At 34.2% G+C, this 23242-nt stretch overlaps 1 protein-coding gene across 1 annotated transcript in view; it reads left to right on the top strand.

Moving 5' to 3' along the window:
• The window catches only part of LOC142335389 (uncharacterized), a 65199-nt gene extending 43102 nt beyond the window's left edge, over window positions 1-22097 (top strand). Inside the window, exon 7 of the mRNA XM_075383853.1 lies at window positions 21209-22097. Coding sequence (XP_075239968.1) covers window positions 21209-21329 — 121 coding nt within the window. The 3' untranslated portion in view covers window positions 21330-22097. The remainder of the gene's footprint in view (window positions 1-21208) is intronic.
• Window positions 22098-23242: the final 1145 nt, after the last annotated feature.

The following is a 23242-nucleotide window of genomic DNA, read 5'->3' on the forward strand; positions in this document are numbered from 1 at the left end:
AAACAGAAAATCATAATGCCTCTTGGAGTCGTAAAAAGACAGCTCTTCATTTGAATACAGCGCACCAGTTCTCTTGGATTTGTAAAAAAAACACGTTCCACCCATACATACAGCGCCGCGATACAATTCCGATGCATAGAATTGTAAGAGAACCACGAGAAGGCAAATAACAGCTCACTATCGCAGCATCTATTAAAAAAGTATTTTGTTAAATAAGAGTTTCAATTCTTAGCGAGGTTAAAAAGTGGGCATACTCCAAACGAAGATTTTCCTTGAGGAAAACGCTATGATCGGTGAATAAAAATCTACAAAAATTTATACTAAGACTAAAGTCAACAAAAAAAGTAGCTCAGGCAGTATAGACTTGAAAAAGAAAACACCGCAAACGAACCTCTGAAAGCTCAAGATTGTATCTAAAGTCAAATATACGATTGAGATGGCTAAAACTCCTCCCCAAAGTATGTTTCGTTGATATTATGATTGAGAGCACCACTTTAAGAAAAAAGTAATTTAACGCTAAAAACGTTGAAAAATCGGAGCCTCGTCAAAAAAATTCGATCGCTTTGCATATAATTTTTTGCCGACTTTTTTTCTCGCTCTCTCTGAAACGTGCAAATCGATATAAAAAGCTCGTTTTCTCTCCCAGCTGTTCAATTCGTTTAGCCGCATGACCCAAGTTTTAATTTTCACGTTCGGCATTGACTTTTAAATCCTGTTTTGAACACACTCACAAAATTATCAATGAAAAACCAGCCAGAAGAATTTCGAAAGAACGATTTCTTCACTGAAAAAACAATTAAAATAACAAGTATCTGCTAGTTGAATGATATCAAGACTATACAATTAATTACACAATATGAGGCAAGCCATAACCAGTTCAAAAAAACTTCTATATTAAAAAAATAGAAAAACGCAGAAATTGAGTAAAGTATCTTAAAATTTTCCAATAATTTGGCAAGTTTAATGGACCAAAACTGCTTTAAATCAGAAAAAAACCTTATTCAATTCGAACAAAAACACCCTTCAAAAAGCAGCACGTGAGAAATATGATTCACTCGCTTGGCAAAAATTTTTTACACCCACATTTTTGCTGTTTCAAAAAAAAAGAACAAAATAACTACTCTCTTTTCTCTGCTCGTCGAATTGGTTCATCAAAACAAATTGCCAGTTTTTTTGCTCGCTCACTTATAAAAAACAGAAAATCATAATGCCTCTTGGAGTCGTAAAAAGACAGCTCTTCATTTGGATACAGCGCACCAGTTCTCTTGGATTTGTAAACAAAACACGTTCCACCCATACATACAGCGCCGCGATACAATTCCGATGCATAGAATTGTAAGAGAACCACGAGAAGGCAAATAACAGCTCGCTATCGCAGCATCTATTAAAAAAGTATTTTGTTAAACAAGAGTTTCAATTCTTAGCGAGGTTAAAAAGTGGGCATGCTCCAAACGAAGATTTTCCTTGAGGAAAACGCTAGGATCGGTGAAAACAAATCTAAAAAAATTTATACTAAGACTAAAGTCAACAAAAAAAGTAGCTCAGGCAGTATAGACTTGAAAAAGAAAACACCGCAAACGAACCTCTGAAAGCTCAAGATTGTATCTAAAGTCAAATATACGATTGAGATGGCTAAAACTCCTCCCCAAAGTATGTTTCGTTGATATTATGATTGAGAGCACCACTTTAAGAAAAAAGTAATTTAACGCTAAAAACGTTGAAAAATCGGAGCCTCGTCAAAAAAATTCGATCGCTTTGCATATAATTTTTTGCCGACTTTTTTTCTCGCTCTCTCTGAAACGTGCAAATCGATATAAAAAGCTCGTTTTCTCTCCCAGCTGTTCAATTCGTTTAGCCGCATGACCCAAGTTTTAATTTTCACGTTCGGCATTGACTTTTAAATCCTGTTTTGAACACACTCACAAAATTATCAATGAAAAACCAGCCAGAAGAATTTCGAAAGAACGATTTCTTCACTGAAAAAACAATTAAAATAACAAGTATCTGCTAGTTGAATGATATCAAGACTATACAATTAATTACACAATATGAGGCAAGCCATAACCAGTTCAAAAAAACTTCTATATTAAAAAAATAGAAAAACGCAGAAATTGAGTAAAATATCTTAAAATTTTCCAATAATTTGGCAAGTTTAATGGACCAAAACTGCTTTAAATCAGAAAAAAACCTTATTCAATTCGAAAAAAAACACCCTTCAAAAAGCAGCACGTGAGAAATAAGATTCACTCGCTTGGCAAAAATTTTACACCCACATTTTTTCTGTTTCGAAAAAAAGAACAATATAACTACTTTCTTTTCTCTGCTCGTCGAATTGGTTCATCAAAACAAATTGCCAGTTTTTTTTGCTCGCTCACTTATAAAAAACAGAAAATCATAATGCCTCTTGGAGTCGTAAAAAGACAGCTCTTCATTTGGATACAGCGCACCAGTTCTCTTGGATTTGTAAACAAAACACGTTCCACCCATACATACAGCGCCGCGATACAATTCCGATGCATAGAATTGTAAGAGAACCACGAGAAGGCAAATAACAGCTCGCTATCGCAGCATCTATTAAAAAAGTATTTTGTTAAACAAGAGTTTCAATTCTTAGCGAGGTTAAAAAGTGGGAATACTCCAAACGAAGATTTTCCTTGAGGAAAACGCTAGGATCGGTGAAAACAAATCTAAAAAAATTTATACTAAGACTAAAGTCAACAAAAAAAGTAGCTCAGGCAGTATAGACTTGAAAAAGAAAACACCGCATACAAACCTCTGAAAGCTCAAGATTGTATCTAAAGTCAAATATACGATTGAGATGGCTAAAACTCCTCCCCAAAGTATGTCTCGTTGATATTATGATTGAGAGCACCACTTTAAGAAAAAAGTAATTTAACGCTAAAAACGTTGAAAAATCGGAGCCTCATCACAAAAATTCGATCGCTTTGCAAATAAATTTTTGCCGACTTCTTTCTCGCTCTCTCTGAAACGTGCAAATCGATATAAAAAGCTCGTTTTCTCTCCCAGCTGTTCAATTCGTTTAGCCGCATGACCCAAGTTTTAATTTTCACGTTCGGCATTGACTTTTAAATCCTGTTTTGAACACACTCACAAAATTATCAATGAAAAACCAGCCAGAAGAATTTCGAAAGAACGATTTCTTCACTGAAAAAACAATTAAAATAACAAGTATCTGCTAGTTGAATGATATCAAGACTATACAATTAATTACACAATATGAGGCAAGCCATAACCAGTTCAAAAAAACTTCTATATTAAAAAAATAGAAAAACGCAGAAATTGAGTAAAGTATCTTAAAATTTTCCAATAATTTGGCAAGTTTAATGGACCAAAACTGCTTTAAATTAGAAAAAAACCTTATTCAATTCGAACAAAAACACCCTTCAAAAAGCAGCACGTGAGAAATATGATTCACTCGCTTGGCAAAAATTTTTTACACCCACATTTTTGCTGTTTCAAAAAAAGAACAAAATAACTACTCTCTTTTCTCTGCTCGTCGAATTGGTTCATCAAAACAAATTGCCAGTTTTTTTTGCTCGCTCACTTATAAAAAACAGAAAATCATAATGCCTCTTGGAGTCGTAAAAAGACAGCTCTTCATTTGGATACAGCGCACCAGTTCTCTTGGATTTGTAAACAAAACACGTTCCACCCATACATACAGCGCCGCGATACAATTCCGATGCATAGAATTGTAAGAGAACCACGAGAAGGCAAATAACAGCTCGCTATCGCAGCATCTATTAAAAAAGTATTTTGTTAAACAAGAGTTTCAATTCTTAGCGAGGTTAAAAAGTGGGCATACTCCAAACGAAGATTTTCCTTGAGGAAAACGCTAGGATCGGTGAAAACAAATCTAAAAAAATTTATACTAAGACTAAAGTCAACAAAAAAAGTAGCTCAGGCAGTATAGACTTGAAAAAGAAAACACCGCAAACAAACCTCTGAAAGCTCAAGATTGTATCTATAGTCAAATATACGATTGAGATGGCTAAAACTCCTCCCCAAAGTATGTCTCGTTGATATTATGATTGAGAGCACCACTTTAAGAAAAAAGTAATTTAACGCTAAAAACGTTGAAAAATCGGAGCCTCATCAAAAAAATTCGATCGCTTTGCAAATAAATTTTTGCCGACTTCTTTCTCGCTCTCTCTGAAACGTGCAAATCGATATAAAAAGCTCGTTTTCTCTTCCAGCTGTTCAATTCGTTTAGCCGCATGACCCAAGTTTTAATTTTCACGTTCAGCATTGACTTTTAAATCCTGTTTTGAACACACTCACAAAATTATCAATGAAAAACCAGCCAGAAGAATTTCGAAAGAACGCGATGTCTTCACGGAAAAAACAATTAAAATAACAAGTATCTGCTAGTTGAATGATATCAAGACTATACAATTAATTACACAATGAGGCAAGCCATAACCAGTTCAAAAAAACTTCTATATTAAAAAAATAGAAAAATGCAGAAATTGAGTAAAATATCTTAAAATTTTCCAATAATTTGGCAAGTTTAATGGACCAAAACTGCTTTAAATCAGAAAAAAACCTTATTCAATTCGAAAAAAAACACCCTTCAAAAAGCAGCACGTGAGAAATAAGATTCACTCGCTTGGCAAAAATTTTACACCCACATTTTTTCTGTTTCGAAAAAAAAGAACAATATAACTACTTTCTTTTCTCTGCTCGTCGAATTGGTTCATCAAAACAAATTGCCAGTTTTTTTTTGCTCGCTCACTTATAAAAAACAGAAAATCATCATGCCTCTTGGAGTCGTAAAAAGACAGCTCTTCATTTGGATACAGCGCACCAGTTCTCTTGGATTTGTAAACAAAACACGTTCCACCCATACATACAGCGCCGCGATACAATTCCGATGCATAGAATTGTAAGAGAACCACGAGAAGGCAAATAACAGCTCGCTATCGCAGCATCTATTAAAAAAGTATTTTGTTAAACAAGAGTTTCAATTCTTAGCGAGGTTAAAAAGTGGGCATACTCCAAACGAAGATTTTCCTTGAGGAAAACGCTAGGATCGGTGAAAACAAATCTAAAAAAATTTATACTAAGACTAAAGTCAACAAAAAAAGTAGCTCAGGCAGTATAGACTTGAAAAAGAAAACACCGCAAACAAACCTCTGAAAGCTCAAGATTGTATCTAAAGTCAAATATACGATTGAGATGGCTAAAACTCCTCCCCAAAGTATGTCTCGTTGATATTATGATTGAGAGCACCACTTTGAGAAAAAAGTAATTTAACGCTAAAAACGTTGAAAAATCGGAGCCTCATCAAAAAAATTTGATCGCTTTGCAAATAAATTTTTGCCGACTTCTTTCTCGCTCTCTCTGAAACGTGCAAATCGATATAAAAAGCCCGTTTTCTCTCCCAGCTGTTCAATTCGTTTAGCCGCATGACCCAAGTTTTAATTTTCACGTTCAGCATTGACTTTTAAATCCTGTTTTGAACACACTCACAAAATTATCAATGAAAAACCAGCCAGAAGAATTTCGAAAGAACGCGATGTCTTCACTGAAAAAACAATTAAAATAACAAGTATCTGCTAGTTGAATGATATCAAGACTATACAATTAATTACACAATGAGGCAAGCCATAACCAGTTCAAAAAAACTTCTATATTAAAAAAATAGAAAAATGCAGAAATTGAGTAAAATATCTTAAAATTTTCCAATAATTTGGCAAGTTTAATGGACCAAAACTGCTTTAAATCAGAAAAAAACCTTATTCAATTCGAAAAAAAACACCCTTCAAAAAGCAGCACGTGAGAAATAAGATTCACTCGCTTGGCAAAAATTTTACACCCACATTTTTTCTGTTTCGAAAAAAAAGAACAATATAACTACTTTCTTTTCTCTGCTCGTCGAATTGGTTCATCAAAACAAATTGCCAGTTTTTTTTTGCTCGCTCACTTATAAAAAACAGAAAATCATCATGCCTCTTGGAGTCGTAAAAAGACAGCTCTTTATTTGAATACAGCGCACCAGTTCTGTTGGATTTGTAAACAAAACACGTTCCACCCATACACACAGCGCCGCGATACAATTCCGATGCATAGAATTGTAAGAGAACCACGAGAAGGCAAATAACAGCTCGCTATCGCAGCATCTATTAAAAAAGTATTTTGTTAAATAAGAGTTTCAATTCTTAGCGAGGTTAAAAAGTGGTCACACTCCAAACGAAGATTTTCCTTGAGGAAAACGCTATGATCGGTGAAAATAAATCTACAAAAATTTATACTAAGACTAAAGTCAACAAAAAAAGTAGCTCAGGCAGTATAGACTTGAAAAAGAAAACACCGCAAACAAACCTCTGAAAGCTCAAGATTGTATCTAAAGTCAAATATACGATTGAGATGGCTAAAACTCCTCCCCAAAGTATGTCTCGTTGATATTATGATTGAGAGCACCACTTTGAGAAAAAAGTAATTTAACGCTAAAAACGTTGAAAAATCGGAGCCTCATCAAAAACATTTGATCGCTTTGCAAATAAATTTTTGCCGACTTCTTTCTCGCTCTCTCTGAAACGTGCAAATCGATATAAAAAGCTCGTTTTCTCTCCCAGCTGTTCAATTCGTTCAGCCGCATGACCCAAGTTTTAATTTTCACGTTCAGCATTGACTTTTAAATCCTGTTTTGAACACACTCACAAAATTATCAATGAAAAACCAGCCAGAAGAATTTCGAAAGAACGCGATGTCTTCACTGAAAAAACAATTAAAATAACAAGTATCTGCTAGTTGAATGATATCAAGACTATACAATTAATTACACAATATGAGGCAAGCCATAACCAGTTCAAAAAAACTTCTATATTAAAAAAATAGAAAAACGCAGAAATTGAGTAAAAAATCTTAAAATTTTCCAATAATTTGGCAAATTTAATGGACCAAAACTGCTTTAAATCAGAAAAAACCTTATTCAATTCGAACAAAAACACCCTTCAAAAAGCAGCACGTGAGAAATATGATTCACTCGCTTGGCAAAAATTTTTTACACCCACATTTTTGCTGTTTCGAAAAAAAAGAACAATATAACTACTCTCTTTTCTCTGCTCGTCGAATTGGTTCATCAAAACAAATTGCCAGTTTTTTTTTGCTCGCTCACTTATAAAAAAACAGAAAATCATCATGCCTCTTGGAGTCGTAAAAAGACAGCTCTTTATTTGAATACAGCGCACCAGTTCTCTTGGATTTGTAAACAAAACACGTTCCACCCATACACACAGCGCCGCGATACAATTCCGATGCATAGAATTGTAAGAGAACCACGAGAAGGCAAATAACAGCTCGCTATCGCAGCATCTATTAAAAAAGTATTTTGTTAAATAAGAGTTTCAATTCTTAGCGAGGTTAAAAAGTGGTCACACTCCAAACGAAGATTTTCCTTGAGGAAAACGCTATGATCGGTGAAAATAAATCTACAAAAATTTATACTAAGACTAAAGTCAACAAAAAAAGTAGCTCAGGCAGTATAGACTTGAAAAAGAAAACACCGCAAACAAACCTCTGAAAGCTCAAGATTGTATCTAAAGTCAAATATACGATTGAGATGGCTAAAACTCCTCCCCAAAGTATGTCTCGTTGATATTATGATTGAGAGCACCACTTTGAGAAAAAAGTAATTTAACGCTAAAAACGTTGAAAAATCGGAGCCTCATCAAAAACATTTGATCGCTTTGCAAATAAATTTTTGCCGACTTCTTTCTCGCTCTCTCTGAAACGTGCAAATCGATATAAAAAGCTCGTTTTCTCTCCCAGCTGTTCAATTCGTTCAGCCGCATGACCCAAGTTTTAATTTTCACGTTCAGCATTGACTTTTAAATCCTGTTTTGAACACACTCACAAAATTATCAATGAAAAACCAGCCAGAAGAATTTCGAAAGAACGCGATGTCTTCACTGAAAAAACAATTAAAATAACAAGTATCTGCTAGTTGAATGATATCAAGACTATACAATTAATTACACAATATGAGGCAAGCCATAACCAGTTCAAAAAAACTTCTATATTAAAAAAATAGAAAAACGCAGAAATTGAGTAAAAAATCTTAAAATTTTCCAATAATTTGGCAAATTTAATGGACCAAAACTGCTTTAAATCAGAAAAAACCTTATTCAATTCGAACAAAAACACCCTTCAAAAAGCAGCACGTGAGAAATATGATTCACTCGCTTGGCAAAAATTTTTTACACCCACATTTTTGCTGTTTCGAAAAAAAAGAACAATATAACTACTCTCTTTTCTCTGCTCGTCGAATTGGTTCATCAAAACAAATTGCCAGTTTTTTTTTGCTCGCTCACTTATAAAAAAACAGAAAATCATCATGCCTCTTGGAGTCGTAAAAAGACAGCTCTTTATTTGAATACAGCGCACCAGTTCTGTTGGATTTGTAAACAAAACACGTTCCACCCATACACACAGCGCCGCGATACAATTCCGATGCATAGAATTGTAAGAGAACCACGAGAAGGCAAATAACAGCTCGCTATCGCAGCATCTATTAAAAAAGTATTTTGTTAAATAAGAGTTTCAATTCTTAGCGAGGTTAAAAAGTGGTCACACTCCAAACGAAGATTTTCCTTGAGGAAAACGCTATGATCGGTGAAAATAAATCTACAAAAATTTATACTAAGACTAAAGTCAACAAAAAAAGTAGCTCAGGCAGTATAGACTTGAAAAAGAAAACACCGCAAACAAACCTCTGAAAGCTCAAGATTGTATCTATAGTCAAATATACGATTGAGATGGCTAAAACTCCTCCCCAAAGTATGTCTCGTTGATATTATGATTGAGAGCACCACTTTAAGAAAAAAGTAATTTAACGCTAAAAACGTTGAAAAATCGGAGCCTCATCAAAAAAATTCGATCGCTTTGCAAATAAATTTTTGCCGACTTCTTTCTCGCTCTCTCTGAAACGTGCAAATCGATATAAAAAGCTCGTTTTCTCTCCCAGCTGTTCAATTCGTTTAGCCGCATGACCCAAGTTTTAATTTTCACGTTCAGCATTGACTTTTAAATCCTGTTTTGAACACACTCACAAAATTATCAATGAAAAACCAGCCAGAAGAATTTCGAAAGAACGCGATGTCTTCACGGAAAAAACAATTAAAATAACAAGTATCTGCTAGTTGAATGATATCAAGACTATACAATTAATTACACAATGAGGCAAGCCATAACCAGTTCAAAAAAACTTCTATATTAAAAAAATAGAAAAATGCAGAAATTGAGTAAAATATCTTAAAATTTTCCGATAATTTGGCAAGTTTAATGGACCAAAACTGCTTTAAATCAGAAAAAAACCTTATTCAATTCGAAAAAAAAACACCCTTCAAAAAGCAGCACGTGAGAAATAAGATTCACTCGCTTGGCAAAAATATTACACCCACATTTTTTCTGTTTCGAAAAAAAAGAACAAAATAACTACTCTCTTTTCTCTGCTCGTCGAATTGGTTCATCAAAACAAATTGCCAGTTTTTTTTGCTCGCTCACTTATAAAAAACAGAAAATCATAATGCCTCTTGGAGTCGTAAAAAGACAGCTCTTCATTTGGATACAGCGCACCAGTTCTCTTGGATTTGTAAACAAAACACGTTCCACCCATACATACAGCGCCGCGATACAATTCCGATGCATAGAATTGTAAGAGAACCACGAGAAGGCAAATAACAGCTCGCTATCGCAGCATCTATTAAAAAAGTATTTTGTTAAACAAGAGTTTCAATTCTTAGCGAGGTTAAAAAGTGGGCATACTCCAAACGAAGATTTTCCTTGAGGAAAACGCTAGGATCGGTGAAAACAAATCTAAAAAAATTTATACTAAGACTAAAGTCAACAAAAAAAGTAGCTCAGGCAGTATAGACTTGAAAAAGAAAACACCGCAAACAAACCTCTGAAAGCTCAAGATTGTATCTAAAGTCAAATATACGATTGAGATGGCTAAAACTCCTCCCCAAAGTATGTCTCGTTGATATTATGATTGAGAGCACCACTTTGAGAAAAAAGTAATTTAACGCTAAAAACGTTGAAAAATCGGAGCCTGATCAAAAAAATTTGATCGCTTTGCAAATAAATTTTTGCCGACTTCTTTCTCGCTCTCTCTGAAACGTGCAAATCGATATAAAAAGCCCGTTTTCTCTCCCAGCTGTTCAATTCGTTTAGCCGCATGACCCAAGTTTTAATTTTCACGTTCAGCATTGACTTTTAAATCCTGTTTTGAACACACTCACAAAATTATCAATGAAAAACCAGCCAGAAGAATTTCGAAAGAACGCGATGTCTTCACTGAAAAAACAATTAAAATAACAAGTATCTGCTAGTTGAATGATATCAAGACTATACAATTAATTACACAATGAGGCAAGCCATAACCAGTTCAAAAAAACTTCTATATTAAAAAAATAGAAAAATGCAGAAATTGAGTAAAATATCTTAAAATTTTCCAATAATTTGGCAAGTTTAATGGACCAAAACTGCTTTAAATCAGAAAAAAACCTTATTCAATTCGAAAAAAAACACCCTTCAAAAAGCAGCACGTGAGAAATAAGATTCACTCGCTTGGCAAAAATTTTACACCCACATTTTTTCTGTTTCGAAAAAAAAGAACAATATAACTACTTTCTTTTCTCTGCTCGTCGAATTGGTTCATCAAAACAAATTGCCAGTTTTTTTTTGCTCGCTCACTTATAAAAAACAGAAAATCATCATGCCTCTTGGAGTCGTAAAAAGACAGCTCTTTATTTGAATACAGCGCACCAGTTCTGTTGGATTTGTAAACAAAACACGTTCCACCCATACACACAGCGCCGCGATACAATTCCGATGCATAGAATTGTAAGAGAACCACGAGAAGGCAAATAACAGCTCGCTATCGCAGCATCTATTAAAAAAGTATTTTTTTAAATAAGAGTTTCAATTCTTAGCGAGGTTAAAAAGTGGTCACACTCCAAACGAAGATTTTCCTTGAGGAAAACGCTAGGATCGGTGAAAACAAATCTAAAAAAATTTATACTAAGACTAAAGTCAACAAAAAAAGTAGCTCAGGCAGTATAGACTTGAAAAAGAAAACACCGCAAACAAACCTCTGAAAGCTCAAGATTGTATCTAAAGTCAAATATACGATTGAGATGGCTAAAACTCCTCCCCAAAGTATGTCTCGTTGATATTATGATTGAGAGCACCACTTTGAGAAAAAAGTAATTTAACGCTAAAAACGTTGAAAAATCGGAGCCTGATCAAAAAAATTTGATCGCTTTGCAAATAAATTTTTGCCGACTTCTTTCTCGCTCTCTCTGAAACGTGCAAATCGATATAAAAAGCCCGTTTTCTCTCCCAGCTGTTCAATTCGTTTAGCCGCATGACCCAAGTTTTAATTTTCACGTTCAGCATTGACTTTTAAATCCTGTTTTGAACACACTCACAAAATTATCAATGAAAAACCAGCCAGAAGAATTTCGAAAGAACGCGATGTCTTCACTGAAAAAACAATTAAAATAACAAGTATCTGCTAGTTGAATGATATCAAGACTATACAATTAATTACACAATGAGGCAAGCCATAACCAGTTCAAAAAAACTTCTATATTAAAAAAATAGAAAAATGCAGAAATTGAGTAAAATATCTTAAAATTTTCCAATAATTTGGCAAGTTTAATGGACCAAAACTGCTTTAAATCAGAAAAAAACCTTATTCAATTCGAAAAAAAACACCCTTCAAAAAGCAGCACGTGAGAAATAAGATTCACTCGCTTGGCAAAAATTTTACACCCACATTTTTTCTGTTTCGAAAAAAAAGAACAATATAACTACTTTCTTTTCTCTGCTCGTCGAATTGGTTCATCAAAACAAATTGCCAGTTTTTTTTGCTCGCTCACTTATAAAAAACAGAAAATCATCATGCCTCTTGGAGTCGTAAAAAGACAGCTCTTTATTTGAATACAGCGCACCAGTTCTGTTGGATTTGTAAACAAAACACGTTCCACCCATACACACAGCGCCGCGATACAATTCCGATGCATAGAATTGTAAGAGAACCACGAAAAGGCAAATAACAGCTCGCTATCGCAGCATCTATTAAAAAAGTATTTTGTTAAATAAGAGTTTCAATTCTTAGCGAGGTTAAAAAGTGGTCACACTCCAAACGAAGATTTTCCTTGAGGAAAACGCTATGATCGGTGAAAATAAATCTACAAAAATTTATACTAAGACTAAAGTCAACAAAAAAAGTAGCTCAGGCAGTATAGACTTGAAAAAGAAAACACCGCAAACAAACCTCTGAAAGCTCAAGATTGTATCTAAAGTCAAATATACGATTGAGATGGCTAAAACTCCTCCCCAAAGTATGTCTCGTTGATATTATGATTGAGAGCACCACTTTGAGAAAAAAGTAATTTAACGCTAAAAACGTTGAAAAATCGGAGCCTCATCAAAAACATTTGATCGCTTTGCAAATAAATTTTTGCCGACTTCTTTCTCGCTCTCTCTGAAACGTGCAAATCGATATAAAAAGCTCGTTTTCTCTCCCAGCTGTTCAATTCGTTCAGCCGCATGACCCAAGTTTTAATTTTCACGTTCAGCATTGACTTTTAAATCCTGTTTTGAACACACTCACAAAATTATCAATGAAAAACCAGCCAGAAGAATTTCGAAAGAACGCGATGTCTTCACTGAAAAAACAATTAAAATAACAAGTATCTGCTAGTTGAATGATATCAAGACTATACAATTAATTACACAATATGAGGCAAGCCATAACCAGTTCAAAAAAACTTCTATATTAAAAAAATAGAAAAACGCAGAAATTGAGTAAAAAATCTTAAAATTTTCCAATAATTTGGCAAATTTAATGGACCAAAACTGCTTTAAATCAGAAAAAACCTTATTCAATTCGAACAAAAACACCCTTCAAAAAGCAGCACGTGAGAAATATGATTCACTCGCTTGGCAAAAATTTTTTACACCCACATTTTTGCTGTTTCGAAAAAAAAGAACAATATAACTACTCTCTTTTCTCTGCTCGTCGAATTGGTTCATCAAAACAAATTGCCAGTTTTTTTTTGCTCGCTCACTTATAAAAAAACAGAAAATCATCATGCCTCTTGGAGTCGTAAAAAGACAGCTCTTTATTTGAATACAGCGCACCAGTTCTGTTGGATTTGTAAACAAAACACGTTCCACCCATACACACAGCGCCGCGATACAATTCCGATGCATAGAATTGTAAGAGAACCACGAGAAGGCAAATAACAGCTCGCTATCGCAGCATCTATTAAAAAAGTATTTTGTTAAATAAGAGTTTCAATTCTTAGCGAGGTTAAAAAGTGGTCACACTCCAAACGAAGATTTTCCTTGAGGAAAACGCTATGATCGGTGAAAATAAATCTACAAAAATTTATACTAAGACTAAAGTCAACAAAAAAAGTAGCTCAGGCAGTATAGACTTGAAAAAGAAAACACCGCAAACAAACCTCTGAAAGCTCAAGATTGTATCTAAAGTCAAATATACGATTGAGATGGCTAAAACTCCTCCCCAAAGTATGTCTCGTTGATATTATGATTGAGAGCACCACTTTGAGAAAAAAGTAATTTAACGCTAAAAACGTTGAAAAATCGGAGCCTCATCAAAAACATTTGATCGCTTTGCAAATAAATTTTTGCCGACTTCTTTCTCGCTCTCTCTGAAACGTGCAAATCGATATAAAAAGCTCGTTTTCTCTCCCAGCTGTTCAATTCGTTTAGCCGCATGACCCAAGTTTTAATTTTCACGTTCAGCATTGACTTTTAAATCATGTTTTGAACACACTCACAAAATTATCAATGAAAAACTAGCCAGAAGAATTTCGAAAGAACGCGATGTCTTCACTGAAAAAACAATTAAAATAACAAGTATCTGCTAGTTGAATGATATCAAGACTATATAATTAATTACACAATATGAGGCACGCCATAACCAGTTCAAAAAAACTTCTATATTAAAAAAAATAGAAAAATGCAGAAATTGAGTAAAATATCTTAAAATTTTCCAATAATTTGGCAAGTTTAATGGACCAAAACTGCTTTAAATCAGAAAAAAACCTTATTCAATTCGAACGAAAACACCCTTCAAAAAGCAGCACGTGAGAAATATGATTCCCTCGCTTGGCAAAAATTTTTTACATCCACATTTTTGCTGTTTCGAAAAAAAAGAGCAAAATAACTACTCTCTTTTCTCTTCTCGTCGAATTGGTTCATCAAAACAAATTGCCAGTTTTTTTGCTCGCTCACTTATAAAAAACAGAAAATCATAATGCCTCTTGGAGTCGTAAAAAGACAGCTCTTCATTTGGATACAGCGCACCAGTTCTCTTGGATTTGTAAACAAAACACGTTCCACCCATACATACAGCGCCGCGATACAATTCCGATGCATAGAATTGTAAGAGAACCACGAGAAGGCAAATAACAGCTCGCTATCGCAGCATCTATTAAAAAAGTATTTTGTTAAACAAGAGTTTCAATTCTTAGCGAAAATTTTACACCCACATAAATTTTTTACACCCACATTTTTGCTGTTTCAAAAAAAAGAACAAAATAACTACTCTCTTTTCTCTGCTCGTCGAATTGGTTCATCAAAACAAATTGCCAGTTTTTTTTGCTCGCTCACTTATAAAAAACAGAAAATCATAATGCCTCTTGGAGTCGTATAAAGACAGCTCTTCATTTGAATACAGCGCACCAGTTCTCTTGGATTTGTAAACAAAACACGTTCCACCCATACATACAGCGCCGCGATACAATTCCGATGAATAGAATTGTAAGAGAACCACGAGAAGGCAACTAACAGCTCGCTATCGCAGCATCTACTAAAAAAGTATTTTGTTAAATAAGAGTTTCAATTCTTAGCGAGGTTAAAAAGTGGGCATACTCCAAACGAAGATTTTCCTTGAGGAAAACGCTATGATCGGTGAAAAGAAATCTACAAAAATTTATACTAAGACTAAAGTCAACACAAAAAAGTAGCTCAGGCAGTATAGACTTGAAAAAGAAAATACCGCAAACAAACCTCTGAAAGCTCAAGATTGTATCTAAAGTCAAATATACGATTGAGATGGCTAAAACTCCTCCCCAAAGTATGTTTCGTTGATATTATGATTGAGAGCACCACTTTAAGAAAAAAGTAATTTAACGCTAAAAACGTTGAAAAATCGGAGCCTCATAAAAAAAATTCGATCGCTTCGCAAATAATTTTTTGCCGACTTTTTTTCTCGCTCTCTCTGAAACGTGCAAATCGATATAAAAAGCTCGTTTTCTCTCCCAGCTGTTCAATTCGTTTAGCCGCATGACCCAAGTTTTAATTTTCACGTTCAGCATTGACTTTTAAATCCTGTTTTGAACACACTCACAAAATTATCAATGAAAAACCAGCCAGAAGAATTTCGAAAGAACGATGTCTTCACTGAAAAAACAATTAAAATAACAAGTATCTGCTAGTTGAATGATATCAACACTATACAATTAATTACACAATATGAGGCAAGCCATAACCAGTTCAAAAAAACTTCTAAATTAAAAAAATAGAAAAATGCAGAAATTGAGTAAAATATCTTAAAATTTTCCAATAATTTGGCAAGTTTAATGGACCAAAACTGCTTTACATCAGAAAAAACCTTATTCAATTCGAACAAAAACACCCTTCAAAAAGCAGCACGTGAGAAATATGATTCACTCGCTTGGCAAAAATTTTTTACACCCAAATTTTTGCTGTTTCGAAAAAAAAGAACAATATAACTACTCTCTTTTCTCTGCTCGTCGAATTGGTTCATCGAAACAAATTTCCAGTTTATTTTTCTCGCTCACTTATAAAAAACAGAAAACCATAATGCCTCTTGGAGTCGTAAAAATACAGCTCTTCATTTGAATACAGCGCACCAGTTCTCTTGGATTTGTAAACAAAACACGTTCTACCCATACATACAGCGCCGCGATACAATTCCGATGCATAGAATTGTAAGAGAACCACGAGAAGGCAAATAACAGCTCGCTATCGCAGCATCTATTAAAAAAGTATTTTGTTAAATAAGAGTTTCAATTCTTAGCGAGGTTAAAAAGTGGGCATACTCCAAACAAAGATTTTCCTTGAGGAAAACGCTATGATCGGTGAAAATAAATCTACAAAAATTTATGCTAAGACTAAAGTCAACAAAAAAAAGTAGCTCAGGCAGTATAGACTTGAAAAAGAAAACACCGCAAACAAACCTCTGAAAGCTCAAGATTGTATCTAAAGTCAAATATACGATTGAGATGGCTAAAACTCCTCCCCAAAGTATGTTTCGTTGATATTATGATTGAGAGCACCACTTTAAGAAAAAAGTAATTTAACGCTAAAAACGTTGAAAAATCGGAGCCTCATCAAAAAAAATTCGATCGCTTTGCAAATAATTTTTTGCCGACTTCTTTCTCGCTCTCTCTGAAACGTGCAAATCGATATAAAAAGCTCGTTTTCTCTCCCAGCTGTTCAATTCGTTTAGCTGCATGACCCAAGTTTTCATTTTGACGTTCAGCATTGACTTTTAAATCCTGTTTTGAACACACTCACAAAATTATCAATGAAAAACCAGCCAGAAGAATTTCGAAAGAACGCGATGTCTTCACTGAAAAAACAATTAAAATAACAAGTATCTGCTAGTTGAATGATATCAAGACTATACAATTAATTACACAATATGAGGCAAGCCATAACTAGTTCAAAAAACTTCTATATTAAAAAAATAGAAAAATGCAGAAACTGAGTAAAATATCTTAAAATTTTCCAATAATTTGGCAAGTTTAATGGACCAAAACTGCTTTAAATCAGAAAAAACCTTATTCAATTCTAACAGAAGCACCCTTCAAAAAGCAGCACGTGAGAAATATGATTCACTCGCTTGGCAAAAATTTTTTACACCCACATTTTTGCTGTTTCGAAAAAAAGAACAATATAACTACTCTCTTTTCTCTGCTCGTCGAATTGGTTCATCGAAACAAATTTCCAGTTTATTTTTCTCGCTCACTTATAAAAAACAGAAAACCATATTGCCTCTTGGAGTCGTAAAAAGACAGCTCTTCATTTGAATACAGCGCACCAGGTCTCTTGGATTTGTAAACAAAACACGTTCCACCCATACATACAGCGCCGCGATACAATTCCGATGCATAGAATTGTAAGAGAACCACGAGAAGGCAAATAACAGCTCGCTATCGCAGCATCTATTAAAAAAGTATTTTGTTAAATAAGAGTTTCAATTCTTAGCGAGGTTAAAAAGTGGGCATACTCCAAACGAAGATTTTCCTTGAGGAAAACGCTATGATCGGTGAAAACAAATCTAAAAAAATTTATACTAAGACTAAAGTCAACAAAAAAGTAGCTCAGGCAGTATAGACTTGAAAAAGAAAACACCGCAAACAAACCTCTGAAAGCTCAAGATTGTATCTAAAGTCAAATATACGATTGAGATGGCTAAAACTCCTCCCCAAAGTATGTTTCGTTGATATTATGATTGAGAGCACCACTTTAAGAAAAAAGTAATTTAACGCTAAAAACGTTGAAAAATCGGAGCCTCATCAAAAGAATTCGATCGCTTTGCAAATAATTTTTTGCCGACTTCTTTCTCGCTCTCTCTGAAACGTGCAAATCGATATAAAAAGCTCGTTTTCTCTCCCAGCTGTTCAATTCGTTTAGCTGCATGACCCAAGTTTTAATTTTGACGTTCAGCATTGACTTTTAAATCCTGTTTTGAACACACTCACAAAATTATCAATGAAAAACCAGCCAGAAGAATTTCGAAAGAACGCGATGTCTTCACTGAAAAAACAATTAAAATAACAAGTATCTGCTAGTTGAATGATATCAAGACTATACAATTAATTACACAATATGAGGCAAGCCATAACCAGTTCAAAAAACTTCTATATTAAAAAATAGAAAAATGCAGAAATTGAGTAAAATATCTTAAAATTTTCCAATAATTTGGCAAGTTTGATGGACCAAAACTGCTTTAAATCAGAAAAAAACCTTATTCAATTCTAACGAAAGCACCCTTCAAAAAGCAGCACGTGAGAAATATGATTCACTCGCTTGGCAAAAATTTTTTACACCCACATTTTTGCTGTTTCGAAAAAAAGAACAATATAACTACTCTCTTTTCTCTGCTCGTCGAAATGGTTCATCGAAACAAATTTCCAGTTTATTTTTCTCGCTCACTTATAAAAAACAGAAAACCATATTGCCTCTTGGAGTCGTAAAAAGACAGCTCTTCATTTGAATACAGCGCACCAGCTCTCATGGATTTGTAAAGAAAACACGTTCCACCCATACATACAGCGCCGCGATACAATTCTGATGCATAGAATTGTAAGAGAACCACGAGAAGGCAAATAACAGCTCGCTATCGCAGCATCTATTAAAAAAGTATTTTGTTAAATAAGAGTTTCAATTCTTAGCGAGGTTAAAAAGTGGGCATACTCCAAACGAAGATTTTCCTTGAGGGAAATGCTAATATTGGTGAAAATAAATCTAAAAAAATTTATACTAAGACTAAAGTCAACAAAAAAAAGTAGCTCAGGCAGTATAGACTTGAAAAAGAAAACACCGCAAACAAACCTCTGAAAGCTCAAGATTGTATCTAAAGTCAAATATACGATTGAAATGGCTAAAACTCCTCCCCAAAGTATGTCTCGTTGATATTATGATTGAGAGCATCACTTTAAGAAAAAAGTAATTTAACGCTAAAAACGTTGAAAAATCGTAGCCTCATCAAAAAAATTCGATCGCTTTGCAACTAATTTTTTACCGACTTTTTTCTCGCTCTCTCTGAAACGTGCAAATCGATATAAAAAGCTCGTTTTCTCTCCCAGCTGTTCAATTCGTTTAGCCGCATGACCCAAGTTTTAATTTGCACGTTCAGCATTGACTTTTAAATCCTGTTTTGAACACACTCACAAAATTATCAATGAAAAACCAGCCAGAAGAATTTCGAAAGAACGCGATGTCTTCACTGAAAAAACAATTAAAATAACAAGTATCTGCTAGTTGAATGATATCAAGACTATACAATTAATTACACAATATGAGGCAAGCCATAACCAGTTCAAAAAAACTTCTATATTAAAAAAATAGAAAAATGCAGAAATTGAGTAAAAAATCTTAAAATTTTCCAATAATTTGGCAAGTTTAATGGACCAAAACTGCTTTAAATCAGAAAAAACCTTATTCAATTCGAACAAAAACACCCTTCAAAAAGCAGCACGTGAGAAATATGATTCACTCGCTTGGCAAAAATTTTTTACACCCACATTTTTGCTGTTTCGAAAAAAAAGAACAATATAACTACTCTCTTTTCTCTGCTCGTCGAATTGGTTCATCAAAACAAATTGCCAGTTTTTTTTGCTCGCTCACTTATAAAAAACAGAAAATCAATGCCTCTTGGAGTCGTAAAAAGACAGCTCTTCATTTGAATACAGCGCACCAGTTCTCTTGGATTTGTAAACAAAACACGTTCCACCCATACATACAGCGCCGCGATACAATTCGGATGCATAGAATTGTAAGAGAACCACGAGAAGGCAAATAACAGCTCGCTATCGCAGCATCTATTAAAAAAGTATTTTGTTAAATTATTTCAAGAGTTTCAATTCTTAGCGAGGTTAAAAAGTGGGCATACTCCAAACGAAGATTTTCCTTGAGGAAAACGCTATGATCGGTGAAAACAAATCTAAAAAAATTCATACTAAGACTAAAGTCAACAAAAAAGTAGCTCAGGCAGTATAGACTTGAAAAAAAAACACCGCAAACAAACCTCTGAAAGCTCAAGATTGTATTTAAAGTCAAATATACGATTGAGATGGCTAAAACTCCTCCCCAAAGTATGTTTCGTTGATATTATGATTGAGAGCCCCACTTTAAGAAAAAAGTAATTTAACGCTAAAAACGTTGAAAAATCGGAGCCTCATCAAAAAAATTCGATCGCTTTGCAAATAATTTTTTGCCGACTTCTTTCTCGCTCTCTCTGAAACGTGCAAATCGATATAAAAAGCTCGTTTTCTCTCCCAGCTGTTCAATTCGTTCAGCCGCATGACCCAAGTTTTAATTTTCACGTTCAGCATTGACTTTTAAATCCTGTTTTGAACACACTCACAAAATTATCAATGAAAAACCAGCCAGAAGAATTTCGAAAGAACGCGATGTCTTCACTGAAAAAACAATTAAAATAACAAGTATCTGCTAGTTGAATGATATCAAGACTATACAATTAATTACACAATATGAGGCAAGCCATAACCAGTTCAAAAAAACTTCTATATTAAAAAAATAGAAAAACGCAGAAATTGAGTAAAAAATCTTAAAATTTTCCAATAATTTGGCAAATTTAATGGACCAAAACTGCTTTAAATCAGAAAAAACCTTATTCAATTCGAACAAAAACACCCTTCAAAAAGCAGCACGTGAGAAATATGATTCACTCGCTTGGCAAAAATTTTTTACACCCACATTTTTGCTGTTTCGAAAAAAAAGAACAATATAACTACTCTCTTTTCTCTGCTCGTCGAATTGGTTCATCAAAACAAATTGCCAGTTTTTTTTTGCTCGCTCACTTATAAAAAACAGAAAATCAATGCCTCTTGGAGTCGTAAAAAGACAGCTCTTCATTTGAATACAGCGCACCAGTTCTCTTGGATTTGTAAACAAAACACGTTCCACCCATACATACAGCGCCGCGATACAATTCCGATGCATAGAATTGTAAGAGAACCACGAGAAGGCAAATAACAGCTCGCTATCGCAGCATCTATTAAAAAAGTATTTTGTTAAATAAGAGTTTCAATTCTTAGCGAGGTTAAAAAGTGGGCATACTCCAAACGAAGATTTTCCTTGAGGAAAACGCTATGATCGGTGAAAATAAAACTACAAAAATTTTTTAAAAAAAAACAGAACACCGCAACAGATTTCTCCTATTAATTTTTTCGTACATCGAGTCTGGATCGGTTCATTCCACGGCCGCTCGCCGCAAATATAAAAAATGCAGCAAATATATATGGTATCCATCAATAATAGAACCGGCTGAATGCAGCACCAAATTTGTTGCAAATTTGAAGACCTAACTTAGGACAAAAGCTGACAAAATTGAATATTTATCTGATTAATGAAAAATTATTTTTAGGGCCTCAAATCCTGATGACAACAGCGCGCGCAATGAAAATTCCCCACGGCCCGCCGGAAATGATGAAGTTGACAGAAACGGACACGTGTATGCAGGACCATACTCCACAGCCGTAATGTGAAAATGGACACTTGACACTAAGAGAAGTTGAAGTAGCAGTAACAATACAGACTTCGGGGTTAAAGTTGATAGAATCCGAGTTATATTCGTTTTAAATGACACTGCATGTGTCCTTCTGCAAAAATATACTTATGTGATCAAATAAACCGTTGGATAAACGGTTGGTCAAATAAACCAAAGACAATTGAATTCTCGAAAACGCGTAGGCAACAAACAAGCGCAAATCAAATGATGACCACTTTAAAAGTAGACAAATCTTCCACCCATATTGGAATTTGCTATTATAATCCATCTATTTGCGCAATTTCTACTCAAAGAAAATGCTGCCACATTTAGTGTACCGAATCAATTGCTCCAACTCATATTAATTCAAGAACACATTACTTGCTTGCGGTAGTTTTTCGGATTTTTCACATTTCTTTCCAAACTGTGAACCGTCATCTGAATTAAATGTTATTACAGATTGTTTTAAAATTCTTCTAAGCTTGTTTTTAGCAACCTATTGCGCAGTGCGATAAGGAATACCGTTTTTGTTGCAATCAGTAGCGGAAACTAAACAAAAATAATTGCTTGAGATGTTTCATTGACAGTAATAATTTGGTTTGAATTAAAAGCCAACAAATATCAGTTAATTTCTTGCTTTCTAAAACAATGCTTTCGCTTTGGTCGATGTACTTGACCTAACACAATTTAATGCGGCATGGCAATGTGAAACAAAAATCCGATCATATATATGCATCAAATAAAAATTTTTTGATCAATAATTTCTCATTTTGCCGTTTTGAAGAAAATTAGTCGGAAAATGTCAGGGAAAAACTGTCGCATCAAGAAGTTATTCCCATTTTTCAAAGCGTCGTTCGAAATAGAGACAAAATGCTTGACTGTGGCTAAAAGTACAAATGGTGGCAAAAAGATCTTTTATTGAAAAAACAATAAGTGCATTTATGAATTTTTTTCACCGTTCACTTCACTGCTAACGTATTTGATCTTCTTTTCGATTAAAACCTTAAAATTGACTCCAGGCATATTAGTTTTTTGTCATTGGATTACTAAATAAGATCGTCTGTCAGTTGTAGTCAGCTTAAGCCAATTTTCGAATTTTCGCTTTTGTAAGAGTTGCTCCTGACTGTCTTGCTAACTATTGCGGTCTTTATCATCATAAACCCCACCCTTTTTAGTGGTTATATAATGTACCCCCCCCCCCCCCCACCCACCCAATCATGGTTAACTGTGCAGGATAGAATGAGAAAGACCTAATTTCTCCATTAATTTTCCAGCATTAAGTGTTCCCACGTATACTCCGAAAGTTATTTATGTTTTTGTTTCTGGTGAAAATACTAATTCTGTGGATTTTCTCCTTTCTCATTTTTCAAACCGCTAAGCGCAAAACAAATTTTCTGTCAAAAAACGAATACAACAGCCTGACTTCAATTAACTGCTTCTTTTCCAATGACCGCTCAATCACGATAGTTTTTTCTAATACTGTGTTTATTCTAGCTGACATTTTAAAATTAATTTTTTGCAGTACAACCTTGAAAATTAAGTATTTTGATAGTTCAGCATCTTTCACTAGTTCTCAACATTTGTCTTAAATTAGAGAACCGACAGTGCAACTCTTTTCAGTTTAGTTACAGCAACTCACCAAAATTTGTACTTTATATCTCAACAACTTACGGGAAAAAGTTGATGTACAAAAGAACATTACAGAGTCTTCATTGCAAGTTAACCATAAGAAAGTTTTTGGTGAGTGAAAATTTACTACCAGTCAGAGAAAAAAATGCACTTTTCCACGTGTTTACTGATGAAACTAGACTGCGCATGTTTTGGTGAAATTTTCGAACACATGGGGAAAATATTTGGAAAAGCTCAGAAAAGCCATTTCTGATGTTTTGAGGTGCAATAAAATCTCATGAA

This window comes from Convolutriloba macropyga, chromosome 2, assembly GCF_964194025.1.
Source record: "Convolutriloba macropyga chromosome 2, txConMacr16.3, whole genome shotgun sequence".
Lineage (NCBI taxonomy): Eukaryota > Metazoa > Xenacoelomorpha > Acoela > Convolutidae > Convolutriloba > Convolutriloba macropyga.